General features: G+C 42.1%; 1 protein-coding gene across 50 annotated transcripts in view; it reads left to right on the forward strand.

Moving 5' to 3' along the window:
• TCF7L2 (transcription factor 7 like 2) overlaps positions 1-23550 on the forward strand; it is a 358366-nt gene that overhangs the window by 97800 nt on the left and 237016 nt on the right. For 32 of the 50 annotated variants that reach the window (XR_013594849.1, XM_078643821.1, XM_078643824.1 and 29 more), the window contains exon 4: positions 10928-10984. The exons of the other annotated variants lie outside the window; for them this stretch is intronic. Coding sequence is in view for 31 of the 32 variants with exons in the window: in XM_078643821.1 (XP_078499947.1) it covers positions 10928-10984 (57 nt within the window). In the remaining variant the exon portion in view is untranslated. The remainder of the gene's footprint in view (positions 1-10927; positions 10985-23550) is intronic. 50 annotated transcript variants of the gene reach the window in all.

Here is a 23550-nt window from a genome sequence, read left to right on the forward strand (position 1 = left end):
TTACTACTTTGAAAAGAAGGGCACATTCCTTACAAAGAGTACATTGAAAGAGTGTTAAGGGACTTTTGTATTTGTACTAATTTAGAAGAGTACACTCCTTATAAAGAGTACATTGCCAGAGTGTTAACGGAGGCTAAATTTGCATAGGGTAGGGATCCTTGCTTTATTGCTGCCGCCGAGGAGTACTTTGCCAGAGCACTGAGGGATGCTTTCAGCATTGTAGGAGGAAGGACATAGGCAGCGCTTCCAGGGATGCTTGCATTGTCACTCACAATGACAGGTTACTTTGGCAGAGTGCATGGATACTACCAGCAGCATCCTTACTGCAGCCAGGAGTACACTGGTGGGGTCTTAAGGGACGCCTCCATTGTTACCACATGCGAGGGGCGTAGGCAGAGCTCTAAGGGCGCCTGCGTCGACCAGGATGAAACATTTGCAGAGCCTCGAAGGATGCTTTCCTTGTCACTGCAGTGGCAGGAAGGCTTTCGCATTGCAGCTCGGCATGCGTGCTTTGTTGCTGCCCCTGCCGTGGTGCCTCCAGAGCAGAAAGCCATGACAGAGCACATCAGAATACTCACATTGTTGCTGCAGTACATGCTTTGTGTTTGAAGTACCCATTCAGGTCTTTCTTAGTCTGTCACCTGTCACAAGCACGAAGTTCAGTAAAAGGAACCAGAAAAAAGTACATTGTTTACCATCCACGACTGCAGCAGAGCTTTTAAGGCCCAGCGAGTGAGATTTTTTTGTACAATAGGCTGAAGGTTTCTTTCTACAATGCTGTTTTTTGTCTGTGAGCGAACCATGAGCTCATTGCTAAATCAAATATGTTTTGGTGGCTGTTTTTTATTAGTTTATTTTGACATTGAATCCCATTAGAGATGCAGGCCGCTTTTCCATTAGGATGGAAAGCAGAAAGCGATCTTCACAAGATCACACAATGAGCTAAGGGCCTGGTAGATGGGATTTAAACGTAGAGGTTATTCTTAACTACAACCTCTGTAAGTGGTTTAGTTCTGGTTTCTACAGACTTGGAAATGGGTAAATGTTATTTTTATGACTGAGTGCTGGGCCAAGAATACATCTTTCCTTACGGGGATCCTGTAAGCCTATGGTATTGTAGCCGAGCTGCCAACCCAGTCGGTTTTGTCTTGCCCTATTGCATCACTTCTTATTTCATGCACTGTAAAAGCAGCTCAAAAACGTATAATCCATTGAAAGCTGATCTTTCACTGCCTCAAAGACCTAAGGATGTACATTGCAGAAAAGTGGGACTTTTTAGGTCGAGCGTGGGCAGCGCATGCGCTGCTCTGCTTGGCATACTGTATTGAGGTATGGACTTGAAGCGCCACCCACATTTTTCATTGGCTTGTGTCATTTTCCAGTGTAAACGGTGGCTGTTCATTGGTTAAAAGGCTTAGTAGACCCTCCTTAGTACCGCCTACTCTAATTTTTTTACTTCCCTTGGCAACACCCCTGTTGCGTGTGTTGTTGCTCGGTGGGCTTTAATTACACCCTCCGAGCGCTAGTTTTTTAAATGGCTTTAGGACAGCTCTTGCCTAACGCATTAAAAAAAATTATAGCACACATTTGCAATGCAATAAGTCTCGTATTTGCAAGAGTTTAAACTATTGGCGTTGTAAATGACAATGCCTTTTATACATCTGTTTTAAAAACCGCCCATAAATAAAAGGCACTGTCATTTACAATGCCAACAGCTCAAACTTTCCTAAATGTGAGACCTATTGCATTACAAATGCTTGTACGAAGCATATTTTGGTGGGCAGGCAAATAATGAAAAGATTATAGTGAAACGACAGACCTAGCTGGAGAGGAAGCCTGTAGTAATAAAATAGTAGAAGATTGGAGCAGGCAAGAAGGGCCTGCATATTCTGATCTTTTGTTATTATTCTTTATTTGTTGAGGCTCATACTGGACACGCTAAGATTATTAGTAAGAAATCAACCATTTTTGGTGGTGCTTTTTCAGTCTCTGGCATTTAAAGGAAAGCTTGCTTTCCATGGAGTCCCCCAAGGTCCTGCAATGTGTTAGTTAAGCTGTGTACGTAGGGACGCAGAGATGTGAAGTTAGTTCAACATGTCTCAGCAACTCTGTGGATTTTGTTCTGCTTATTGGTATAGTTTTGTGATGAGTAGGACAGGGCTTCCCTCCTCAGATAAGGACTGCTGTCTGAGCTTGGAACTAGATCATCTGAGCACAGGGCAGATGGTGTGTCTTCCAACTATGTCATTGCCTGGTTTCATGCTGTAAAAAGAATCTACAGAGACCCCTGCGATCGGGGGATTGAACTATCTGGCTCGTAGCCTGGTTCTCAATCTACTTGACATGTCACCCATGTCAAAATGACTGTATAGAGTAAAATAATCCCTCTTTCACTTTAGAGCTGGATTTCTTCGTCTTCGGTTGGACTACGTGGATAGCTGCTGCGTTTGAGAAGCATTGGTAAAGTTAGTAGGTCTCGCTTTTTGGACCAGTTTGCTATGCCAATGCAGTGTGCCAATGCTGCACAGCATCAGGAGAAAAAAAATGGAGAAAAGGTGCAATGTCACAATTGCGCCAGCCTGTTGGCTCACACATGTATTCCCACACATGAATGTACCTACAGACTGACACGGATGTCATTTTACTTTTTTGTTAACTGATCCAATATGGTGGATGTCACTTATCAGTTAAATAATAATAAAAGCGTGAAAACACTAAGTAAAAATAAAAAGGGCCCCAGGGTTTGGAGGGCAATGGAGGATCTGGTAGGGGACCAAAGGGAGTTGGAGGGGAAAATCCGTATATGCAGGAGAGAGCAACACTGCATATTGGAAAAGCACACGATGGAGAGGAAAACACAGAGCATGGGGTTCCGGGGAGAAGCAAACAAGGCAAAGAGGGCAAGTAGCACACAACGGAGTGAGCTAATAAGGAGATGAGGGGAGTAGCACACAATGAAAAAAATAGCGGAGTGTGGGGGAGTTTGGTAGAGGAGAACCAAACTCAGACAGAGAGAATAGCACCCAAAGGAGCGAGCAACACAGAGCATGTGGAGCAGGGGGAAAAAGATACAAGGGAGAGCTGGAAAACACATGCAGTCTCATGGGGTGTTCTACCAAAAATGAAAAATTTAGTTTTCTAAAAGTGAGCCATTGAAGGATACAAGTAAGCCAATCCTAATTATAGTAAAGTTTCTATTCTCAAGGAGAGGAACAAACATGAGAAGAGGAAGGGAAGCCAATGAGTAAGAATAAAGCAAATGAGAGTGACAAGCCCAGCCAGTGGTAAGCAGTAGGCTGGCCCACTGTAAGGTCACAATAGGTCTTTCACTAAGACTGTCTGGTATTCGAGACCTAAAAATGTGACTTACGAAATGTTAGAGGCTAGCATTCCACAATGACATTACAATAGTGTATGCCTGCCTCGACTCTCCTGTGGCCAGTGGGTTTTGCCTCATTTACTCATGCTTAACACCTGTGCTAACTTAGAGTCAACAGAAGTCTTTGGCAGGCTAACATGAGTGAATGTTTTGGAAGTATGTATGTTGGAAATAAATTTAAATTATGAAAAACCCCATTGTGCTGGAGCCCTCCACCTTACTAACTAACCCCAGGCATCCAGTTGAAAAAAAAATTGAAACTATTACTTTTCTCTAATGCTGCTCATTTCCTCTCTTGTGGTCCCTTTTATTCACTCAGAATTTACCAGTTGTAATAGCTTTCCAGCATTCCAAAAACCAACAGGTTCAATTTCCAATGTCCTTTGTGCATAGAGACTTCACATGGCAGGGTCAATAAAGCATTACTGTGGTATGCCTAAACGTTTGTATAAACATTGTTGTGATCAATGTTTGCTTCGATCAGGTATAGTTCAGGAACCATTAAAGCAGAGGTTGCAGCATGAATGGGCCTAACCGGTCCAGTGTTACAATGGTTCACCTCCTTCCTAAGCAACAGAACCCAAAGAATCAAGATGAAGCAATCATTCTCTCAACCATCCATGGTCACCCTAGGAGTTCCACAGGGATCAGCACTATCACCAATCCTTTTTAATCTACTCATGGAACCCCTTGCTAATGCGCTGAATTCTGCAAACATTCTATATCACTTATACGCGGATTACACACAACTATATATGAAAATCTCCTCACCAGATGACTTCATCTCCCTCACCGCCATTCTTCTTAATACCCAAAGTTGACTCAATGGCAACCACCTCATGATCAACACCAAGGAAACTGAATTCCTTCTCATCTCCCCTCCCAATCACACATCCAAGATAGACTTATGACTAAAGCATCTAACTTCGTTTGATTGCCCCCCATACATCATTGACTCCGCAAAATCCCTGGGAGGCACCCTGGACAAACATTTAAATATGTAGGCGCAAATCTACAATGCCACCAAGGGAGCCAATTATCTGTTGAGTATCCTAAGGAAACTTAAACCCTTCCTTCCACAGACTGATCTAAAAATGGCGGTTCAAGCTCTAGTACTACCAAGACTGGACTATGAAAGCACCACTCTATGCGGTCTTCCTAATTACAAGCTAGCCGCGCTCTGGGCATGGCTTAACGCTGTGGCCAGGCTAGTCTCTGGAATAAAAAGAAATAACCACATCACCCCGGCCTTGAAGGTGCTGAACTGGCTACCCTACGAGGCGAGAATACAACTTAAGATCGCCTGCATGACACATAAAGCCCTACATAGGAACACCCCCAGCTATTTAGAAGAAAAGCTAGAGCGGTTGGGAGGATGCAGACATTCGCGAAGTTCGAGCTCAGTACTCCTAAAACCTCAATCCTTCCACAAAAAGAGAACTGGGTGCAGAGCTTTCTCAGGTATCACACCAAAGATTTGGAATACCCTTCCCCCAGATGTACGCAGAATCTCCTCCTTTAACACCTTCAAAAAAGAAGCGAAAATGTTTCTAATGAACAAATTAACATTCTAAAACTTTAACTCTCTGATGACTATTTGCCACCGATTATATCCAAACACCAATGTCTACCTCTTTTGTATTATATGCGATTTCCGATTGTATGTATAATGTGTGCTATCAGTGTACTGTAAAGCACTCTGATACCCCCGTGGGTCAGGTTTGTGCTATATAAAACTTTATAAATAAGTAAATGAATCTCTTATAGATTCCCATGGAGGTCCATATCATATTGCTCCCTGCACCTAGATCCTCCGTCTATCCTACATAGTTATGTTTGTTTGCACCCGCTTAGCAGCTCATCTCAATGACTTGTTAAAATCGGGGGAAAACTGAAGTGTGTTGCATGATTCTTGGTTTGTTTTGCTGCCTGACTCTGGGGTACATCTAGCTGGATTTCCCAGGCTTTATCTCAATAAGCTGACATTAACAGCTGGCCTGGTTTGAGTTCTGCTGGATCTGACTACCGGATTAAAGCCCATTCTCAAGTGAGACAATCTTCTTTAATTTATTTCAGGTCTATCACAAAAGATCAATTGCTGCTCTTTTGAAAGTAAAGCTGTAATCGGCCTGTGTGCTTAGTTGCCACTATTCTGTGTGCCTCCACTTTATATCGTAAGGAAAATATCTGTGCAAGACTCCAGCTGAAATGAACCCCCTCCTGCCACAGTATCCTCTATTACACAATTAGATTTGCAAACCTGGATTGTGTTTCAAGAACCATTACATCATGGCCAATTCGTACAGACCTCCAGTTCTGTTACATTGCAAATGATTGGCTGATACAGCATTTAAACTTGGGCCTGCAGAGTATATTTTTTGCATGATTCTGTGTCTGCTGGACAGAAGCTTGGCTAACAACAGTTTGACAATATTGAGATTCCACAAGAATGGTGGGCAAGCATTTGTAAATACTATATGTCTGGTGTTGGCTGCCAATCATTGCTTGTTTTTTTTGTTGTTTTGTCATGTTTTGCAAAATGTTACGGTTAGGGAAACTGCTGGGCCCTGTATTTTAGGCTGCAAAAAGCACACTCTGGCACTGAAGGGTATTTATTACTTTGCTGTGGATGAGCTCCTTGTGAAAGAGCAGAATGCAGGGACTCAGTGAACTTAGTTAATGGCTGATGCGGGCTGCCTGACTGCTTCTTGTTGTATGATGGAGTGCGCCGAACAAATATGTGTATGACACAGTAAAAGCTCCTGTAACTAAGTAGATTATACATACAAAAGTTATCAGTTCACACTATGCCTAAAAACATTTTTTTGCACAATTTGTCTCTGTTCTTGGCCTGAGTAGACTCTTTCCATGAATAAAAACCCTGCTCCGTTAAATTTAATCCTACATTACTGAGCGATAATTTTGCAGATCCTGCTGTGTTCTTTTCATTATCTTTTGATTGTCGTCTTCGAACGCCTTATGCGCGTTTGCATCCAATACTGCCCACTACTAATCTGAATAAAGGAGAGCTGTGAGAGTTGTGGTCTCAACTATATGTACAATGGGGAGAGTGCCTGTCTGACCTTGAATGCAAGGGTAGGCCTAAGTTTATTGCAGGTCTATTGTCGAACCTCAAAGTTTACTCCCGAACTTGAATGTTGTTGGATATTGCTCAAGATCATCCTGACTGGGGTGGACAATAGATGTTTTTTCTGCTTGGCTTGTTTACACATTAGGGCACGGAACCGCTGGGTTCATATAGAGGCACAGAGGATGGGGGATGGCTTTGTTTCATTAGGTCATTTACTGCTCTTTGCCTTCATTGCGTCTACGCAGCTGCCAAACTCACAGTGGCTCAATTTTTTTTAATCTTAACCCCTTCCATGCTGGGCCGATTCTGCTCCTGTGCTGAAGATGTCAGCGCGGGTGCGGTCATGACTGCCCCCAGCTGTTGAAAGTGGTTTCTCATCCACTGTGAAATGACCAGCATGCCGGAAGAGAAGGAGGCTTGTGCTGTCTGAGAGGTCTTATTGAAGGAGAAGGTGAGTTGAGTGTCATCTTCATAGGATATCGGGATGAACCTGTACTTCCTCAGTAGTGAGGCCAAGGGGACAATGTAGATGTTAAACATGGTTGGGCTTAAACATGAGCCTTGAGGCATTCACTTGGACAATTCTTTCGTGTTGGGACGGTGTGGCCCCAGATCAATGGTCTTGGTGTGGTTGGTGAGAAAACTAGTCATCCACTGCAGTGCCACTCCACCAATCCTGTCTTCCTTCAGTCTCCTGAACAAAGTCTGGTGGTCGACCGTATCAAATGTGGCGGAGACACCTATTAGCACCAGAAGAGTAGATTGACCACTAGCAAGTGCTTGCCTGATGTTGTCAGTGACGGCCACCAGGGCTGTTTCCGTGCTATGTTTTGGCCGGAAGCCCGATTGAGATGGATCTAGGTAGCCAGCTGATTCAATATGGTCTGATAGATGTTTATTAACATATTTTTCCAGTACTTTCCTCAGAAAAGGTAGGAGAAGCTATTAGCTGTTTGGTGCATTGTTCCACCTACTATGGAGTGCTTGCATTGCAGTGCATGGTGGACTGTTTTACATCTCAGAAATGCACTTGTAACTGTTTTTTTTAATCTCATAGGTACCTCGTACATAGAAAATAATCCCTTTTTGTTATTTTTTCACTGCCACAGGTTATTATTTTTTTTTTAGCAGAATGCAAAATGCAAGCTATACCTATTGGCTTTGCTAATATTTGTTATTTACCTGAGACCAGTGTGTCAAGACAGAACTATAACCAATGCACTGCCATTTTGATTTTCTCCACTAACAAGTTTTTTAGTGTACACACTCCTACGTCTATGCATTTTAATACATGTTAATGGTGCCACTATCATTTCAGTTTCTGAACTTGTTTGTGGACCATAACAGTACTACCTGTAAGGGTCTTAGAAGGCTCATACCACTTGGCAACATTGTTAGAAAATTACAGAAGTGAGCCAAGTGCTGTTAAACATTGCAGATGAGATGAGCATGGCAGTGCGTGGAGTACCTCCCCATGCACAGGATCCAGTAAAACAGGCGCAGTCAGGTGCCAGTCAGGGACGTTGAAGCTCTCTCCCTGAGGCGCTTTCCCTCGCGGTGCCAGAAGCGGGATACATGATGAATTCACTGGGCAAAAGCCAAAAGAAGTAATTTGCTGAGGAGCCTCTCCTGTGCCTGGCAGTTGAATTCCCTTGTTCCCATAGCCAGGCCCCTTGCTCCTCAACCTCGGTCTATATCTTTAAAAGTAGGGATTCAGTGGATTTTAGCAGAGTAAGATAGCGCTTATTTATAAAAAATATATGTGCACGTATAGTCTTTGTAGTTTGCACTGCGCATAAATCCGAATTCCCCAGTTTTAATTTATGCGATAGCTACAAAACTTGGTTGTTAAAAAATTACGCCGTTACTTCCCTCATTGATTGCCATGAGAACATCAATGTATGTCTGGAAAAAATGGGAAATAGATCTGTTTGTGCTTTGAAAAAGGGTTTAAAAAGGAAGGGACATGTAGATTCATAATTTGACCTAGATGGGACAGATGGTTCAACAACAGTACAATACAATTTGGTGAACCAATGGAACACGTATTTTCAAGGTTGCATTTTGCATTTTATGGTTTTTTGTATGAGTGGTCCACCTGTGTGACTGAAGCCTCTGCATGAGAAAAGGCAAGATGCTGTAGTGTTCAGTGAACGTTCGTCTTATCCTATAATTCATCTTGGAGTAGTGATATTTCTGTACCATTCCCGTTTTTTTTGTTTATAAGTACTGTAGCTGGGCAATCACTTGGAATAACGATAGTGTCCTTTTTTGCTGATTGTTGATCTTTCAAGGGGAATATTATTATTTGTAAAAGTAGCAGCGCACGTGAGTACTGGATATTTGCAATTGTGGGTTAATTCTTTTATGGTATTATAAATGTTTGCATGTGCAGTAGATTTATTTAATAACACATATACGCACTTACACTCCCATATACAAAACATATGCTAGTATGAAAAATCCAATGTGTTTGTAGATCTGCACCTATAGTGCCGTTTAAGCTAGATGAATACATCTCGTCTTGTTTACCTCACTATGTTCTTAACAGGGACTGCTATTGGCCTGGCATTCATGACTGACAGCATGGAGAGTTACTCGAACTAAATCAGTATTACTCCGTCCAATAAATAAATAAATAAATAAATAAATAAAGTTCTGTCAGCGAAGCAGATTGTTTCCCATGTGTGGAAGAATCCGTAACAAGGGAAAACTCGGATCTTTATTTATAATCATTTTAGTGCAGACGTGGCTTTGTTGGTGTCTATCATGTACCTTAGCCAGGAGGATCATTGACTAAATATGAGACCAGGCGTCATTGTGAGAGCTGGCTGGCACGGGATATCATGAAATATTTCACTGACAAACATCAGGAAATATTTCCTGCCTCATGTAATAGAGGATATTATGAGGTCTTCTGTGAAGTACAAAAGCATGTTTCACTCGACTCAAAAGGTGTGACTGGCACTTGCAGATTCACAAGCGTTCGATGGAAATGCTGCCTTTTATCATCTGGGAGCGAAACCTCGCTCAGCGTCCCTCTGGGAGCTGTCTCCTGGAACTGTTTGCAGTTAGTGAGTATATATTCTTCATTGGGGGGTCCTGGAGATGTCCCGGGGAGACACGTCTGCACATGTACACGTATTCATGATGTCACAAAGATGTTTATTTTCTCTTTTGCAAAGTAGGGTCTGTTGAGAAATGTTAGGTTCAAACTCACAAATGTGGTCAACTAGATGTCCTTCCTTCCCTTTGGTAGCTTTGCAGTGGAACTGAACGCTTGCGCTTTGCCCAATTATATGGTAGAATATGGTGTTATCTTCTTTTGCACATAACATCAAACTTTGTCTGTATTGATTGGCGAGCAGTAGGATTGAGGTATACTCCTTATCTGGGGAGTCCAACTTCGGTTTAAGAGAGCAAGATGCATTTCAGGTTTGTAGGATACATTTACATACGGTACATCTAAATGGGAATAATGTACACGATATGTCTTCAAAATCTCATATACACGGTTCGGGTAGTGTTTATCATGGCTCCGGTTTTAATAGACCAGCGTTCTATGCCTCTAGGCTGTTCAATTAAAAACAAATTAACTGACTAACTGTGTGCCTTTATTGACACTTCCTGCAGCTGGAAAGTAGCTAAAAGGTGTTAAACCACTTAGACTGTGGCCTGTATTCAATGTATGAGGTACACTCCACTCTCCCTAAATAAATCTATAAAGACGCAGCTTGTAAAGCAAACTTTGTCATTTGAATACACTGACACATACAGTTCAACTGACAATTTTCATAAGGGACATCTAGTGTTCCTGATACATTGCTTGGTCAATCAATAGACCGCAGATTAAAGCACATTTGACAGTGCTACACAAGTGCTGCATCAATTCACTGTGATATCAGAATAAGCAAAACAAGTACTTGCTTGAACAAATAATGGAAAGGGTGTTTTCCGCAAAATCAAGGCTAATATTTCTGTTTTAGCAGGTAGGCTCTTGCACAATTAACGTTTATTTTTATTGGACTGAAGCTGAGCCAAGCTCCTCCTCCTTTTAAAAAACACATTTTATTTATTTTGTTATTATTTCTTTTTTGACTTTCTTTACTTTGAACTCGAGTATTCGACCAGAGCTGCCATCCATTCGCTTCCACTACCAAAACCAAAAACACTCCTCGACCCATTTCGATTTGATATCTAAATTGGAAAAATATTAAGTCCCTAGAGCAAGAAAATGGGGGAGAGATTCACTTGCTTTTATTCTTGCTGTGCACGTGAAACAATTTGTTTTTTGTATGTTGTGCCCGCCTTCTCTCCAATCCAACGTGCCTTTCTTTAAATCTGGGATAAAATGAAAAGAGGGAGGATTTTTTGGAGTGAAATGCTATATACTGTGCATGTAATGTAATTGGATACGTTTCATTGACATGCTTACGTGAGTTTCTTCTTCATCTTAGTGCTTGAATGTACCACTAGACCTGCATGTAGCTTCTTGTTGCAGCCCTTTGATGCAGGTAGGCCACATTATAAATAGGCTGGTTGCTATGGTGAACGCAGAAAGTCCTTGTGTGCTTGCGGGGGGAACCTTTCCTTTCTTTTTGGACACCGTTTTCATAAACCGTAACATTGATTGTACCTGATTTGAATAGTAGTAAAAATGCTGTAAAGTCAACCATTTTGGGGGTGGGGTGTGTGATGTGCTTGCGCTTAATTTGTGGTCACTCCTTGAGTGGCTTTGTTTTAACTTACAGTAATTAAGATGTTATTTTTTAAAATATTGTACCTGTTAAAAAATGACTGTACATTTTGAAAAAAGTGTGTTGCAATTTTGGTTGGTTGTTCCTTACTTTCAAGGTACCCTACATAGGTTAGATTTAAACAGAGCAGGAACATGTTAGTTTGCTTCCATAGGTGTAAACCATCCCAGTGGCACAGAAAGTAGACATTTTATTGGGTTCCTAATTCCTTTCCTTCAAATGGGTTCATTTGTGCCTGTTTGCGGTCCTTTTCCATTTGCACATCCCCTCCTAAATATGCCTAAAGGATTCCCCTAGTAGAACTACAAATCTGTGTCTTATCTGCCAACCAATAGATACTGATAGATAACACAATGTGGTTATGATGTTAGGTAATCAGCAGTTGATGATATAGTCACTGGACAAGATCTTCAATACCATCTCATCGCTCTTAATAGAGACCGGATTCTCTTACTCCCTTTTGGAGGAATTGAGTCTGACCAGGACTGGGAATGTATTATTATAAACTCTCATTCATTTACTTTTGGGTGTCCACAAAACAGGATACATTGATTGGCATTTATACTTGTTCCTTGATAAAGTGACGATACTCAGGGTTGTTGGACTGATATGATTTTTTCACGTTGATGAATCTGGTAGTAATAGCAAATTACTTTCAGACTGGGAATGGCCTCATCCTCGGCTGTGCCCAACAAAACAATTGTTGGTTCGCTTAAGAGACTAACAAGTTGAAAAGAAAGTTAGGAGGAAGATTGAAAAACCTGTCAAAATATGTTTCCCGTGTCCCCTTCTGTGCTCAAGTCATAAGATCCAAGCTACGTTTATATTAATTGTCCAAGTCAGTATCAATCATATTGTGAGTTTTCGAATCAGCCACATTTTCCTTCACTCAACTGGAAACCAGATTGCAGTAAATTTATTCTGGTTCAGGTAGTTTTTGTTTTTGGCCTTGAGGTATTTGGAAAGACTTCCATTTTACCATCTCATACTGCTACTATGGAATCTGCAGAACGTTTTATGATAGCTGAAAGTGTTGTATAGATTAACAGGTGTGTTCAGAATTGCACCCCTTATAAAGTAAACTTTGACTGAAGGTTCGCTTCACCACAAGCACACTTCTTGCTGAGCATTTACTCCTGTAGGGCAGCTGGACTATTTGACCTCAAAAAGGTCTCCATTTACGACGAGGCTAAACCTAGCCACACCTATACCTTCTTTTAGCAAGGCAAACTTAGACTTGCCATTCTCAAAACATAGCTGCACCAGTATGGTGTGGACAAACCTGCTTCTAGGGGTGGGTTGTGGGTTTTCCATAGCGGGAATGCCTTCCGAAGTACATGAACACCCAAAGACATTTGAGCTTTTGGGTATTTACAAACGTGTAGCAGGGACATTTCCTTCCAGAGTGTAGCTGGAGATTTACTCCCTTCGAGAGTAGAATTACATTTCTATTCAGGGTAGGATGTGACGGACACTCCCCAAAAATGTGCATGGATTTAGTGGAAATGATTTCTTAAAGGGGAGTTTTCCTCATGGAGAAAGAGCAAGTGCAAATTTAGTTGAGAAGCAGATCTTCCCGAGAGGAGTTGGGGAAACCTTTGTCAATTCCTTGGCGGTTAGAAATTTACTTTCGTGTAGGCAGAAACTTAGACACTACATTGCAGAGTAAGTTTTGTGGATGAAGCCCTCACCATGGAAGAGCAGAGATGCTCGCTGGCCTTATTAAAGACTATAACCACAGAACCCGTGAGAAAAGAATAAATGGCAGAGTCGATTATTAAAAGTGGAACAGACTTAGGATATGTCACAAATCAAAGTCTGCCGTGCTGTTTTCACAGTAAGGAATTTATCTGGATCTCAACTGACCACCAAAGAGATCGATCAAAGAGTAAGGTGAAAATGTGAGCACGAGAAGGCTGCTCAGCAAATAGGGCTTTGAAGTACCAAATGCAACCAGATGTAACACACCGCCTTTAGATCAAGCTTCCTAATTCAGCTACAACTACCGTGTTTAAATATGGCGTACTTTCGCAGTTGAAAAACCGCAATGATGCTGAATTTAGAACATGGTTTATACTTGCAGAAACCAGCAGTCTAAATGGTTGCCAAAGATGCCAGGAGCAGAGTCTTCGGTTTGCACTTCTCAAGATGATGTTGGACTTGAGTGAGTGATCCTCCTGCCCAAGAGCATCCTAACAAAGCAAAGTTATTCCTGATCTGTAATGTCACTCAGCTATGTAGTAACTTTGCTTCCTTGAATAATCTGCCATGGTTGCGAAAGGGACGATAAGCAAACGAGAAGGTGTCTACTTCCAATGCTCCAACTTGACCCTTATTATCCGCAGGAAACTCAAGTGGAAAAGGCTATACTATCCACTAACACCTTGGTACTGGCATCTCTGTACACCTTTTAAGAAGGTCTAGCCGAAGGGGGCGGTCCTGAATGCAGCAGAAAGGAGCGCTCCCTGAAAATGATGCACTTCCAGGTGAAGGAATCTAGTTCTATGAATCTTTTAGATTTTTCCCCTTTCTGTGTCAGTAATGGGATGGAAAGACGTAACCTGGAAATAGATAGCGGGTTTCTGATAAGCTAGGACTGGCCCGTGCAATGACCTGTTAGCTGCAAAGAAGGTTTGGGAGTCAACCTTCTCCAGCGACAACTAGCCAGCAAGCAATGGGCAAAGAGGATTTATTAGATATGCCCATAATAGACCCAGAAGTAGAATGTTTCATTCCACTTACAAAGGCGGTGAACATCCTCGAAACTGGAAGTTTTTGATTATTCACAAACCATCTGAAGATTGTTTCTCACCATGAACATAATTGCAGGTTTACTACCGTCAAGGACAAGAGTAACTAGTATCAACAGTTCTAAAGAGGAGTGGAAACCCACACAATTAGGCTAGAGAGTGTAGGGGAAAATAACTTTTCAAAGAAGAAACAAAGAATGAATAGATATGCTACATTTACACTTTTGGAAATATGCTCTCGATTTGTTTCTTTATGCTTAAATATTTATGCAAGTGAGTATTTCTGGAAAGCTGTAATAGTTCCATAAGCCCAGGAGTACATCGGAAATACTCATTGAATTCTAAAAAATGTGAAGTAACTATAACACATGGGAGTAAATGTCTGCTTTTCTTTAATAAATTGGCTTTCTAAAATAACAGCCTCCAAATTAGTGCCTAGTTTGTGCTGTGGTTTGAGGTGGTAGATACTGGCACTTGTTTTAGTGACTGAGGCTTACGTTTTCATCATCAGGCTTTGACTGAGAGCACAAGCGCGAATGGGAGAAAAAGGGGGTAGAGGAAAATCGGAAAACAGGCAAAGCATGGATGAAATAGAGACAGGAAGATTGAGATAAAGAGACTGGAAGTGTAGAGTGTGAAGGCAGGAAGTGGTATTCAAACTAGTCATCCTTGGTATTCTGTAGCTTTAATTTTTTATTCTTCAAATCAAGCACTTTCCAATGTACCTTAAAATCAGCCACCACCCACCTCTTCCCACTCACAACTGTTATTAATATAGGAATCTGTCAAGATTGAATTCTGCAGAGTATATGGTTACTTTGGAGATCCTATTAACTTAGTACAACTTGTCAAGACTAGCGTCAAACATTGCTGCCCATGTTCCTGTGAACTTTTGTAGTGATTCAGCCCACAGGAAACAAGCAGGGTGCTTACAAAATATAATTCATGACCTATCATACTATCAGGCTAGCACATAATATGACCTGTATCCTCTTCTGTCATTATGCCTGAACTACGAGTGCTGTGAACCTCAATACTCATAAACTGCAATCTTTACCAAAGGAGATTGAATGATGTTCTTGGCCAGAAGCAACAGATAATGTTGTCTGAACTGGATTTTGTTCTGACTACCTATGAAAAAGCAATTCCTTTCTTGAAAGATGACTTTCTTGAAAGATGAATGGTCACGTGAGGTCTATGGTTGAAGGTAAATGGCTAGTATTAATTAGAAAGCCTTCATTGTTTCCCCTGATTGCTATACTCTTAGATCTTGGATAACCAAAGTTGCTGGTCTGCAGGCAGCAAGTGCTTGGGAGTGCCCTTTGAGAGATACACTAGAACATAGAACATAATTCATTCACACATTGGACCATGAGCGATGTGTTGACTCTGTATTCAATGAATTCTCTTCATTTAACACTCCTTTCCAACCTTGAACTTCACACCATATGTTCTTCATTGTTATTTGTGATAGGACCGGCTCTGGACAAATAAACGTTTTATCTCCAATATGTAAAGTGCCTAATAAATGGCAAACAAATGTGAAGTTTGCATTTTTGAGGAACCACGTGGGTCCGGATGGCAAACAGCGAGTGATTTCTCTTGAGTGAAGACACATTCCTTTTTATAGGTAGAGTTGTGTCTGAACATTAACACCAATAAAGCAGCCATTGAAAGATCATAGTGACCGATGGAAAGGCCTCAGCTCATGGATAATGGTTCTTCATGGAGACTGAAGTATTCTGGAATAGCAGATGCTGATGCAAAGTTGATATGTGCTTTTGTCATCTATTCAAAGAAACTCTTGCATCTGGACTGTAGCACCGACCACTTTATTCATACAAGGCTCATGGAGATGCTAAGTAACTGTTATCAAATGTTCAACTTAGTTTGACTGATGTCAGTCACCACGCTGATCTATAATTTAACATAATCGAAAAACTTTATTATTCAGTGCTCTCATCTATTCAGAAAATTAACATACATCCATCTCACACACCCACCTTCACACTCTCTCTACCCCACTTTACAATGGGAAAGGCCGCATCATCCTGGGTCTCACATCATGGGATAGAACAAAGTACAAACAATGAAAATGTAGGTGCCTGACCCAAGAAAGGTGTTTTAACACAAAACATTGCCTCATAAATGTTGAAGTTGAAACAAGGGTTTGCAAGGAACGGCTTTAGGGTTTTGAGTGTATTTTTTTGTAGATTTGGCCAGAAGGATGGTTTAGGACTTCTTTGACCCAATCACATTGTTCTCTATTTAGGCGGAATCAGTCATCCTTAAGTCCCCTGTTAATTTGTTAATATTTCATTCGAAGCCATTCTTGTTAAAGAACTGTAAAGCCATTGCCTATGGCTCCAAATGTATGGTTTCTGGGAAGCTGTTGAACAACTGATGTAAGGTAGGTAGGACGAGCAATACAATACAATTTTGAATACAGGAATATTGTTGAGTTTGAAGGATGCATTTACGCTGCCATGATCTTCGGTACCTCCTTGGCAACTTTCAAGCATGTGTTGTATATAGTCACAGCGGTGCACCGCTGCAGACATCACAGGTGACTGAAAATGTATTGTCTGTATGTATTAAAGATTTCACAAACTACGAACAGTACTTCAGGGACATGTTAGCAAGCTAGGAGTTTAGAGTGCTGAATTGCACTAAAATGTGGACTTTGTTATTACTCCTCTAAACTGCTAGACATTCGTATGTCGCACCCGATAGCGTCTTCTTGCACTAAATGTCATTTACTTTCATGGAGAAATAGGAGGTACTTCTCATCCTCCCCTTTAAGCTGGTATAAGAAAATATTCATGATCATTTAGAAGAAGTTAGAGAAAGATCAAGTGGTTTCCCATTTGACACCCTGTCATTCGGTTGCGAGTTGCTCCCTCTACTATTGATGTTAAACTTTATGCTAACTCAGTGAACTATTTATCGGGGCGGAGCCTGATATAGAACTATTCTGATTATACAACAAAGCACAACAAGCCCTTTATTTGATGCCACATCTCGCCTGTAGCGTAGTCAACGCGTACTCCAGACTGTACAACTCCTAAACTAAAGCTGCACTCCTAACAAACCTGAGCTGCTCTGTTGATTAACAGTTACAGCATGGTTGCGTACACACTGATTAGACGATACGTTGTATTTCAACACAACGCCTCTGTATTTATGCTTCCTGTTGGCACAGAGCAGGTGATAAGCGAGCCCAGTTGTACAGCACTTCATCACTCTGTCTGCGTTGGAGCAGAATATTTTCCATTAATATTAAGTGTGTACGTGTCCCATATAAATAATGTTAAACATGGTGTAATGTATATTTGGGATTCCCCCGGCAGACTCGAGTGACAGCTACAGAAGTATCCTAACCCCATGGAAATTCCTTACCTCTGAGCCGTACACGAAATGTTTACATCTCTAACGGCGAAGCCTCGCCTTCAGTCATCTGAGGCAGTCTTCAGTTTCGTCTACAAGGAGGAGCCGTGTAAGAGGTGCATCCCCAACATCGGAGAGAAGACACTATCCTCAAGTGCGGATATAGGCCAAGTGTGCATGCCATCTCCTGAGATGTGGTTTGACTTTTGACTGAAGCTATCGCTGTCCACATTGGTGCAGATACTTCAAACTATGCAGTCATTTTACTTTAAATTCGTTAACTAAGGGTTATGGAGAGATTTGACCTCTATGATTGATAACCAGCATCAGAACAGAACTGCGGGTTCAGACCCTCTCAGCAGCATCCCATGTTGGCTTGCCTATAAGTCCAACAGAAAGGTGTTTGTCCTTTCCAAAGATGACAAGTGCAGTCTCCCATGGAGACCTTCATGGAAAAGCAATACATCAAATAACACATTGTTATTGCATGCAGTAATGCGAGTTGACACACTCTTAACTGCATGGAAACACACTCCCTAGTGTGTGGTTGAGTACCCCAAGATCAAATGTGAAATCTGGATTCTGTGCTAAGCCCTCCAGATTCAAGATCTATGACCTCGTCAGTAAAAAAATGTATATGTTCACAATCACTTCTTGTGATCGATCCCCTTGGGATATTCGTTTTCTTTGTAGTTAGTACTCGTCCCTCACCTCTATCATGGAACTCCAGGTTACCTTTTTTGCCAAAACCAGAAATAAAGATATCTATTATTTTGATGTCCGTTGGATATGAATGTGCAGGTCAAGTCCGAAGTGTTCTCCTGTGTACAGGAAGTGCAACTCTTGCAGTGTTTGTGCATATACCTCTGTTTGGCAAAGACCAGGTGAATGGCTGCACCCTGGTCTGACACATCTCACTGGCCCAGGCCAGGCAAATGGAATAGCAGCAAGTGTTTGCAAGGATTATTCTACACTGAACCCAGGTTCCTTTCTCCAGCTGTGCATTCAGGAGAGAGACTCTTTATAAAGTTGCATTACCATTCTACAACATTCATCAGATAGGATGGAATCTACTGGAGCGATCACTTGGGTCTTCTATTGGTCCTTTTTTCGCTTAAAGGAAAATCACGGCTCCAGTATTATAGTGAGTACATCATCTAGCATCAAACTGCTTGCTGAGCACAAGTAGTTATACTTTTTCTCCCCCTTGCCAGTGACTTCCAGGGGGTTTCAGCAATAAGCGTAAGGATAGCCAAAGAGGGAATGTAGCACATCTCACTGGTTCCAGCAACTTAAACATTCCATTAGATTTGCTAATGTCTGGATAAGAATTGGGCAACATATTACCCATGAGTAAATATCATCAGTTAAGTTTGTAGGAAATGCTTGCAAGTCCGAGCGGCTGCATTCAGTAAATTGACCCAAGGAGCCTGTTTACTGAATTATTATGCAAGAGAACCTACAGAAAGGGTGCAGTGGATCCCACAGCAAGGACAGTCCCAAATACGCCCAGTTGATGTCCCTGACCAGAGCCTATGGGTTTGTCCTTTGATACATTAATATTCCAATGTCACACACCTTTTTAAAAAAAAATGTAATTGTTAATTTCAGTTGTGCTTCTGAACAACAGAACAAAAAAGGTCATGTCCTCAGGTTTTACATTCTGTTACATATTGTACATACTTTTCACATTAGGGCCAGTAGTCACACATCCAATGAACAGAGACCATCATCATTTTGCATTATCAGTCCACCTATGCAGTTCCAATGGCATCCGGGGGCTCTAGCAGGTAAGTTGTTAGTGTGCCCCATATATCTTTTGGTCGCAATGAGACTGGCAGCTCTTCTGCACAAGTCTCCAGGGTTTCCCTGCAATATACCGTGCCAATCAGCCATTGTCCGTGTAGGGGCTTTGAAGGACTTCTCCAATGAATGGCTACTCTCCTTTTGGTCAACGGTAGTGCCACCGCTATAAATTTACACTGTTGGACTGGTACCATCTTGAGCATCCCCAACGAACACACTAGTATGGAACATTCCACAGAGCACTTCGTCATAGTGCATAAATCATTTGTCACTTTACCCCAGAATTCCCGCACCGGGCCACAGCTCCATGATAGATGCAGAAAGTCTGCATCTAATCCCCTGCATCTTTTACAACGCGCATCCTCCCGCAACCCATATTTGTGTAGCCTAGCAGGTGTGTAGTACGTTTGTTGTAGGTATTTGAAGTGTATAATGCGTAAGTTACCATTGGGAATCAGCATCCCTGTCAGGGCAGAGCAGAATTCCCATTCCTCTTGTGTTAAGGGCACCTCTAAGACTTGGTTCCATCTCTCATGCGCCTTGCTTTCAATATCACACGTCTTTTTATGCTTCATTATTGCTGGGTACACATTGAAGAACTGGAAACCTAAGGAGTTTTGTCGTGTTATTTCTCTGCACAAAATATCACAAGAGTGGAAATGTGTGACTCGTCAGTGTAGTTTACTCTTTTAGGTAGAACTTTTTCAAAGTAGCAAGTGACATTCATAATTTACATCTTTATTGGGGGAAAACGTCGATGAAATACTCAAAATAAAAAGCAACTAGAAAACACAGTTGTGCCATGCAAATCCGCTGACCTTGGAGTTTTTTTGCTGTTGAAAGGTGGCCATCATGCATGTTCTGCAGTGTTTGAGTAGATTACTGGACATACCAGCTGGTTTAGTTTTTAACATTCCTATTTAAACACAGGATTTCCCCAGTTGACACAAATTGAACTTTTACATTTCTTTGGCAATCTGTTTTTCAAGGCTACTTCTTACAGACATAGTCTATGGTTCCAATCTGCTAGTGAACCTCTACCGCCATATTCAGTTAGTCTCTTCTGTTGGAGATGCTACCAATATTGATGGGATCCTCGGAGAATGGCTATATTTTGTCACTTTTTTGTGACCAAGAAGTTTCACTTTGTGAGGAAAGTAAACGTGGACTACGAAGTCAACTCATGCTGCTGTCAAATGGATATACCACCGCAAGATTTTACCATAACCTTGTTTCACCCAAACTTTTAACTATAGAACTACAAAGAATGCGTAAAAGAACCAACGATTCAATTAACTGGGAGTAAAAGAAGTGTGGAGGTCATGGGGAATTTTTTGTACAAACCCACTATGCTCCCTTTACAAATACTTCTGTTTAAACACCTATTTTTTTTTTGACAACTAAGTTTTGAACCTTCTACTGTGCATCCTTATTATGTCAAATAGCACGGTTTTTGACACATTATCAATACTTTTTCCTTTGGGAGTGTGAATATATGTATGTATATATATATATATATATATATAAATTTTTTTTATCTTCTCAGGTAACTAGTTTTTTTGTCAACAAATATCGTGCCAGCCTTTAAAGACTGTGTGTGCTGAAAATACGAGGTCCATCCTCTTGACACGTGTGAACGCTCTTTTGTGTCTGAGCCGAGCATCGCTGCCTGAGGCTCACTTAAACTCCAAGAGGAAACACTTGGAGCTCATTAAAAGAGAGGGCAAGTTTAAGAGGCAGTGATCACAGTTGTGTCCATAAACTTAGAAGAGCGTGATTTGGTAAACCGGACCCACGAGGCGTGAAATCAGGGTCTGTTCCAATGAACAGGCACAGCCAAGAGGGCTTATAAGTCTCTATCTCTATCTCTATCTCTATCTCTATCTCTATCTCTCTCTCTTCTTTCTCTCTCTCTCTTCTTTCTCTCTCTCTTCTTTCTCTCTCTCTCTTCTTTCTCTCTCTCTCTTCTTTCTCTCTCTCTCTTCTTTCTCTCTCTCTCTTCTTTCTCTCTCTCTCTTCTTTCTCTCTCTCTCTCTTCTTTCTCTCTCTCTCTCTTCTTCCTCTCTCTCTCTTCTTCCTCTCTCTCTCGTCTCTCTCTTCTCGTCTCTCTCTCTCTTCTCTCTCTTCTTTCTCGCTCTCTCTTCTTTCTCTCTCTCTCTTTTTTCTTTCTCTCTCTCTCTTCTTTCTTTCTCTCTCTCCCACGAGTTTTTGTTCCAGACTATACAGAAAGGTGTAATGAACCTCACAGAAAGAACAGTCCCAAATTGGTCCAGATGATCTCCCTGACCACTGCAATGACGGGTATACAGTGTGCTCCATGCTTGTGAGCCAACATTTAGTGTATGGATTTGTCCTTTGATATTCCAACAAAACACGTCTATTCATGCTTCATTTTTGCTGGATATACATTGAAGTATATGAAACATTAGATGTTTTGTTTTTTCTGCACAAAATGTCAAAAGAGTGGACATAGAAGTGCATGTGTTCAAGTGTGCGCAACACAAGCACTCTTGCACATATTTTCCCCTGGGATGAGGGGCAAGGGTCCAAAGCAACGATTCATTGACTTTTATGGTTTAAATCGTTTTATAGAATTTTTGGTGGCAAACAATAAACACAACACCCACCTACAACCACTGGCCGGTGGGGAATAGCATGGTTTATACTTATATTGTTAAAGAAGGGGAAAGAAGAGAGAGAGGAACGGAGATAAGGAGTAAAACTAAATAATAGAGATGGAGGAGAAAGACCGAGACCCTCCCATTACCCAGAACTTGACGCAGTAGGGTTCTAGCCATCGGCTGGCGCCTCCTCGTCTCGGGCAGGTTGCTCACTGGTGGGGGGAGTTGTGGGAAATTGAAGGACCGTTAAGTATCGTGGGCAGGTGAGCTCATCAAATTGAGAGGACAGATAGGCCACAGTGGATCCCCAGGCCTATCAAACTTGGGCAGAGTGTGATTAATCCCTGCTGTAATCCTTTACATCCCCACTGCCTCCCAAACTCTATGTAGCCAATCTAGTTTTATTGCGATATTCTCCGTGCCCCACCATGCCAGTAGCACCTGTTTAGCCACCCCAAGTGCCAAGGTATTCGCTCTCCCCCCTACAGGACTTAAGAGGATATGTAAGAAGGTTGGGAAGTCCCAACAAGATGTAGCTAGGGAATCTAGGAAGCTCTGTCTGGTGTATATATAGTCAACATCAGATAGGATAGTGTCCCAGAAGGCTTTGTATCTTAGGGCATTGCCATAGTATGTGGATCAGAGTGCCTACCTGGCCACATCTAGGCCAGCAGAGGTCATCACTACGTGGTCTCCACCGGGCAGTGCGTGCAGGGTTATAGTACCAATAATGCACAATTTTTAGTAGCATTTCCTTACCCGAGGTACTACATGAGGAAGCCCGGGCCCTGTGGATAATGTCTGCCCACGCCTTCGGGGAGAATTCCCGCTCCAGTTCTGATTCCCACCTGTGCTGTGCCGGAGACTTAGCTGGGTTCTTCAGGCCATTCAAAACCAAGCTGCTCGTCTTATCCTTTCCCTCCCCAAATCCTCCCACATCACCCCAGTTCTCAAATCTCTTCACTGGCTTCCAGTCCACTTCAGATCCTTTTTCAAATTGGCCTGTCTAGCTTTTCGGGCTCATTTCCGTTCCGCACCCTTGTTCATCACTTCTCTTATTTCTTCTCATGCCCCGGTCCGCACTCTCCGCTCTTCTTCTCTTTCTCTTCTTCATATTCCTCGCTTCCGCAAATCCAGAACGGGAGGCACCCGGTTCTCAGTCCTGGCCCCCAGTTCTGGAATAGTCTTCCTCTCTCTATCCGTTCCATTCCCATCTACACTCACTTCCGCAAAGCTCTTAAAACTTTTCTTTTCTCCCAGGCATTCCCTTCCTAAACCTCCTTGGGTCCCCTCTGCTGTGTTCTGATCAGGTCCCCAGCGCCAGGAAGCCGTTCGGCCACCGTGCGCTTTATTAAATATTTTATTCATTCATTCTTGGCTATGTTCAGAAAGTTATAGATATCTGATAAAACACGTTTGTTTGAGGTGCGGGTGATAAACCAAAGCTCGTATTTGGTCAGAGGGCGACCTGCGTGTGTGCGCACCTGTGGTTGTGTGACCGAGTGGCATAGCGCCAGGTACTGCCAGTATGCCTCCTTGGGAATCCCAGAGCCCTGCACTAGTTGGGGGAAGTCCTTAATTTCCCTGCATGTCAAAAAGGTCGCCTATGCGCCTACAGTTATCTTCCTGCCATTTCAAATACGCGTTCCCTATATGAGCAGGAGGGAAGTCCGGGTTCCCTAAAAAGGGGGTTAGGGGAGACACGGCCGACGAGAGCTTACATCTCTCCTGCACCCTGTCCCATACCTTCATTGTGGAT

Source organism: Lissotriton helveticus, chromosome 5_1 (genome assembly GCF_964261635.1).
Source record: "Lissotriton helveticus chromosome 5_1, aLisHel1.1, whole genome shotgun sequence".
Classification (NCBI taxonomy): domain Eukaryota; kingdom Metazoa; phylum Chordata; class Amphibia; order Caudata; family Salamandridae; genus Lissotriton; species Lissotriton helveticus.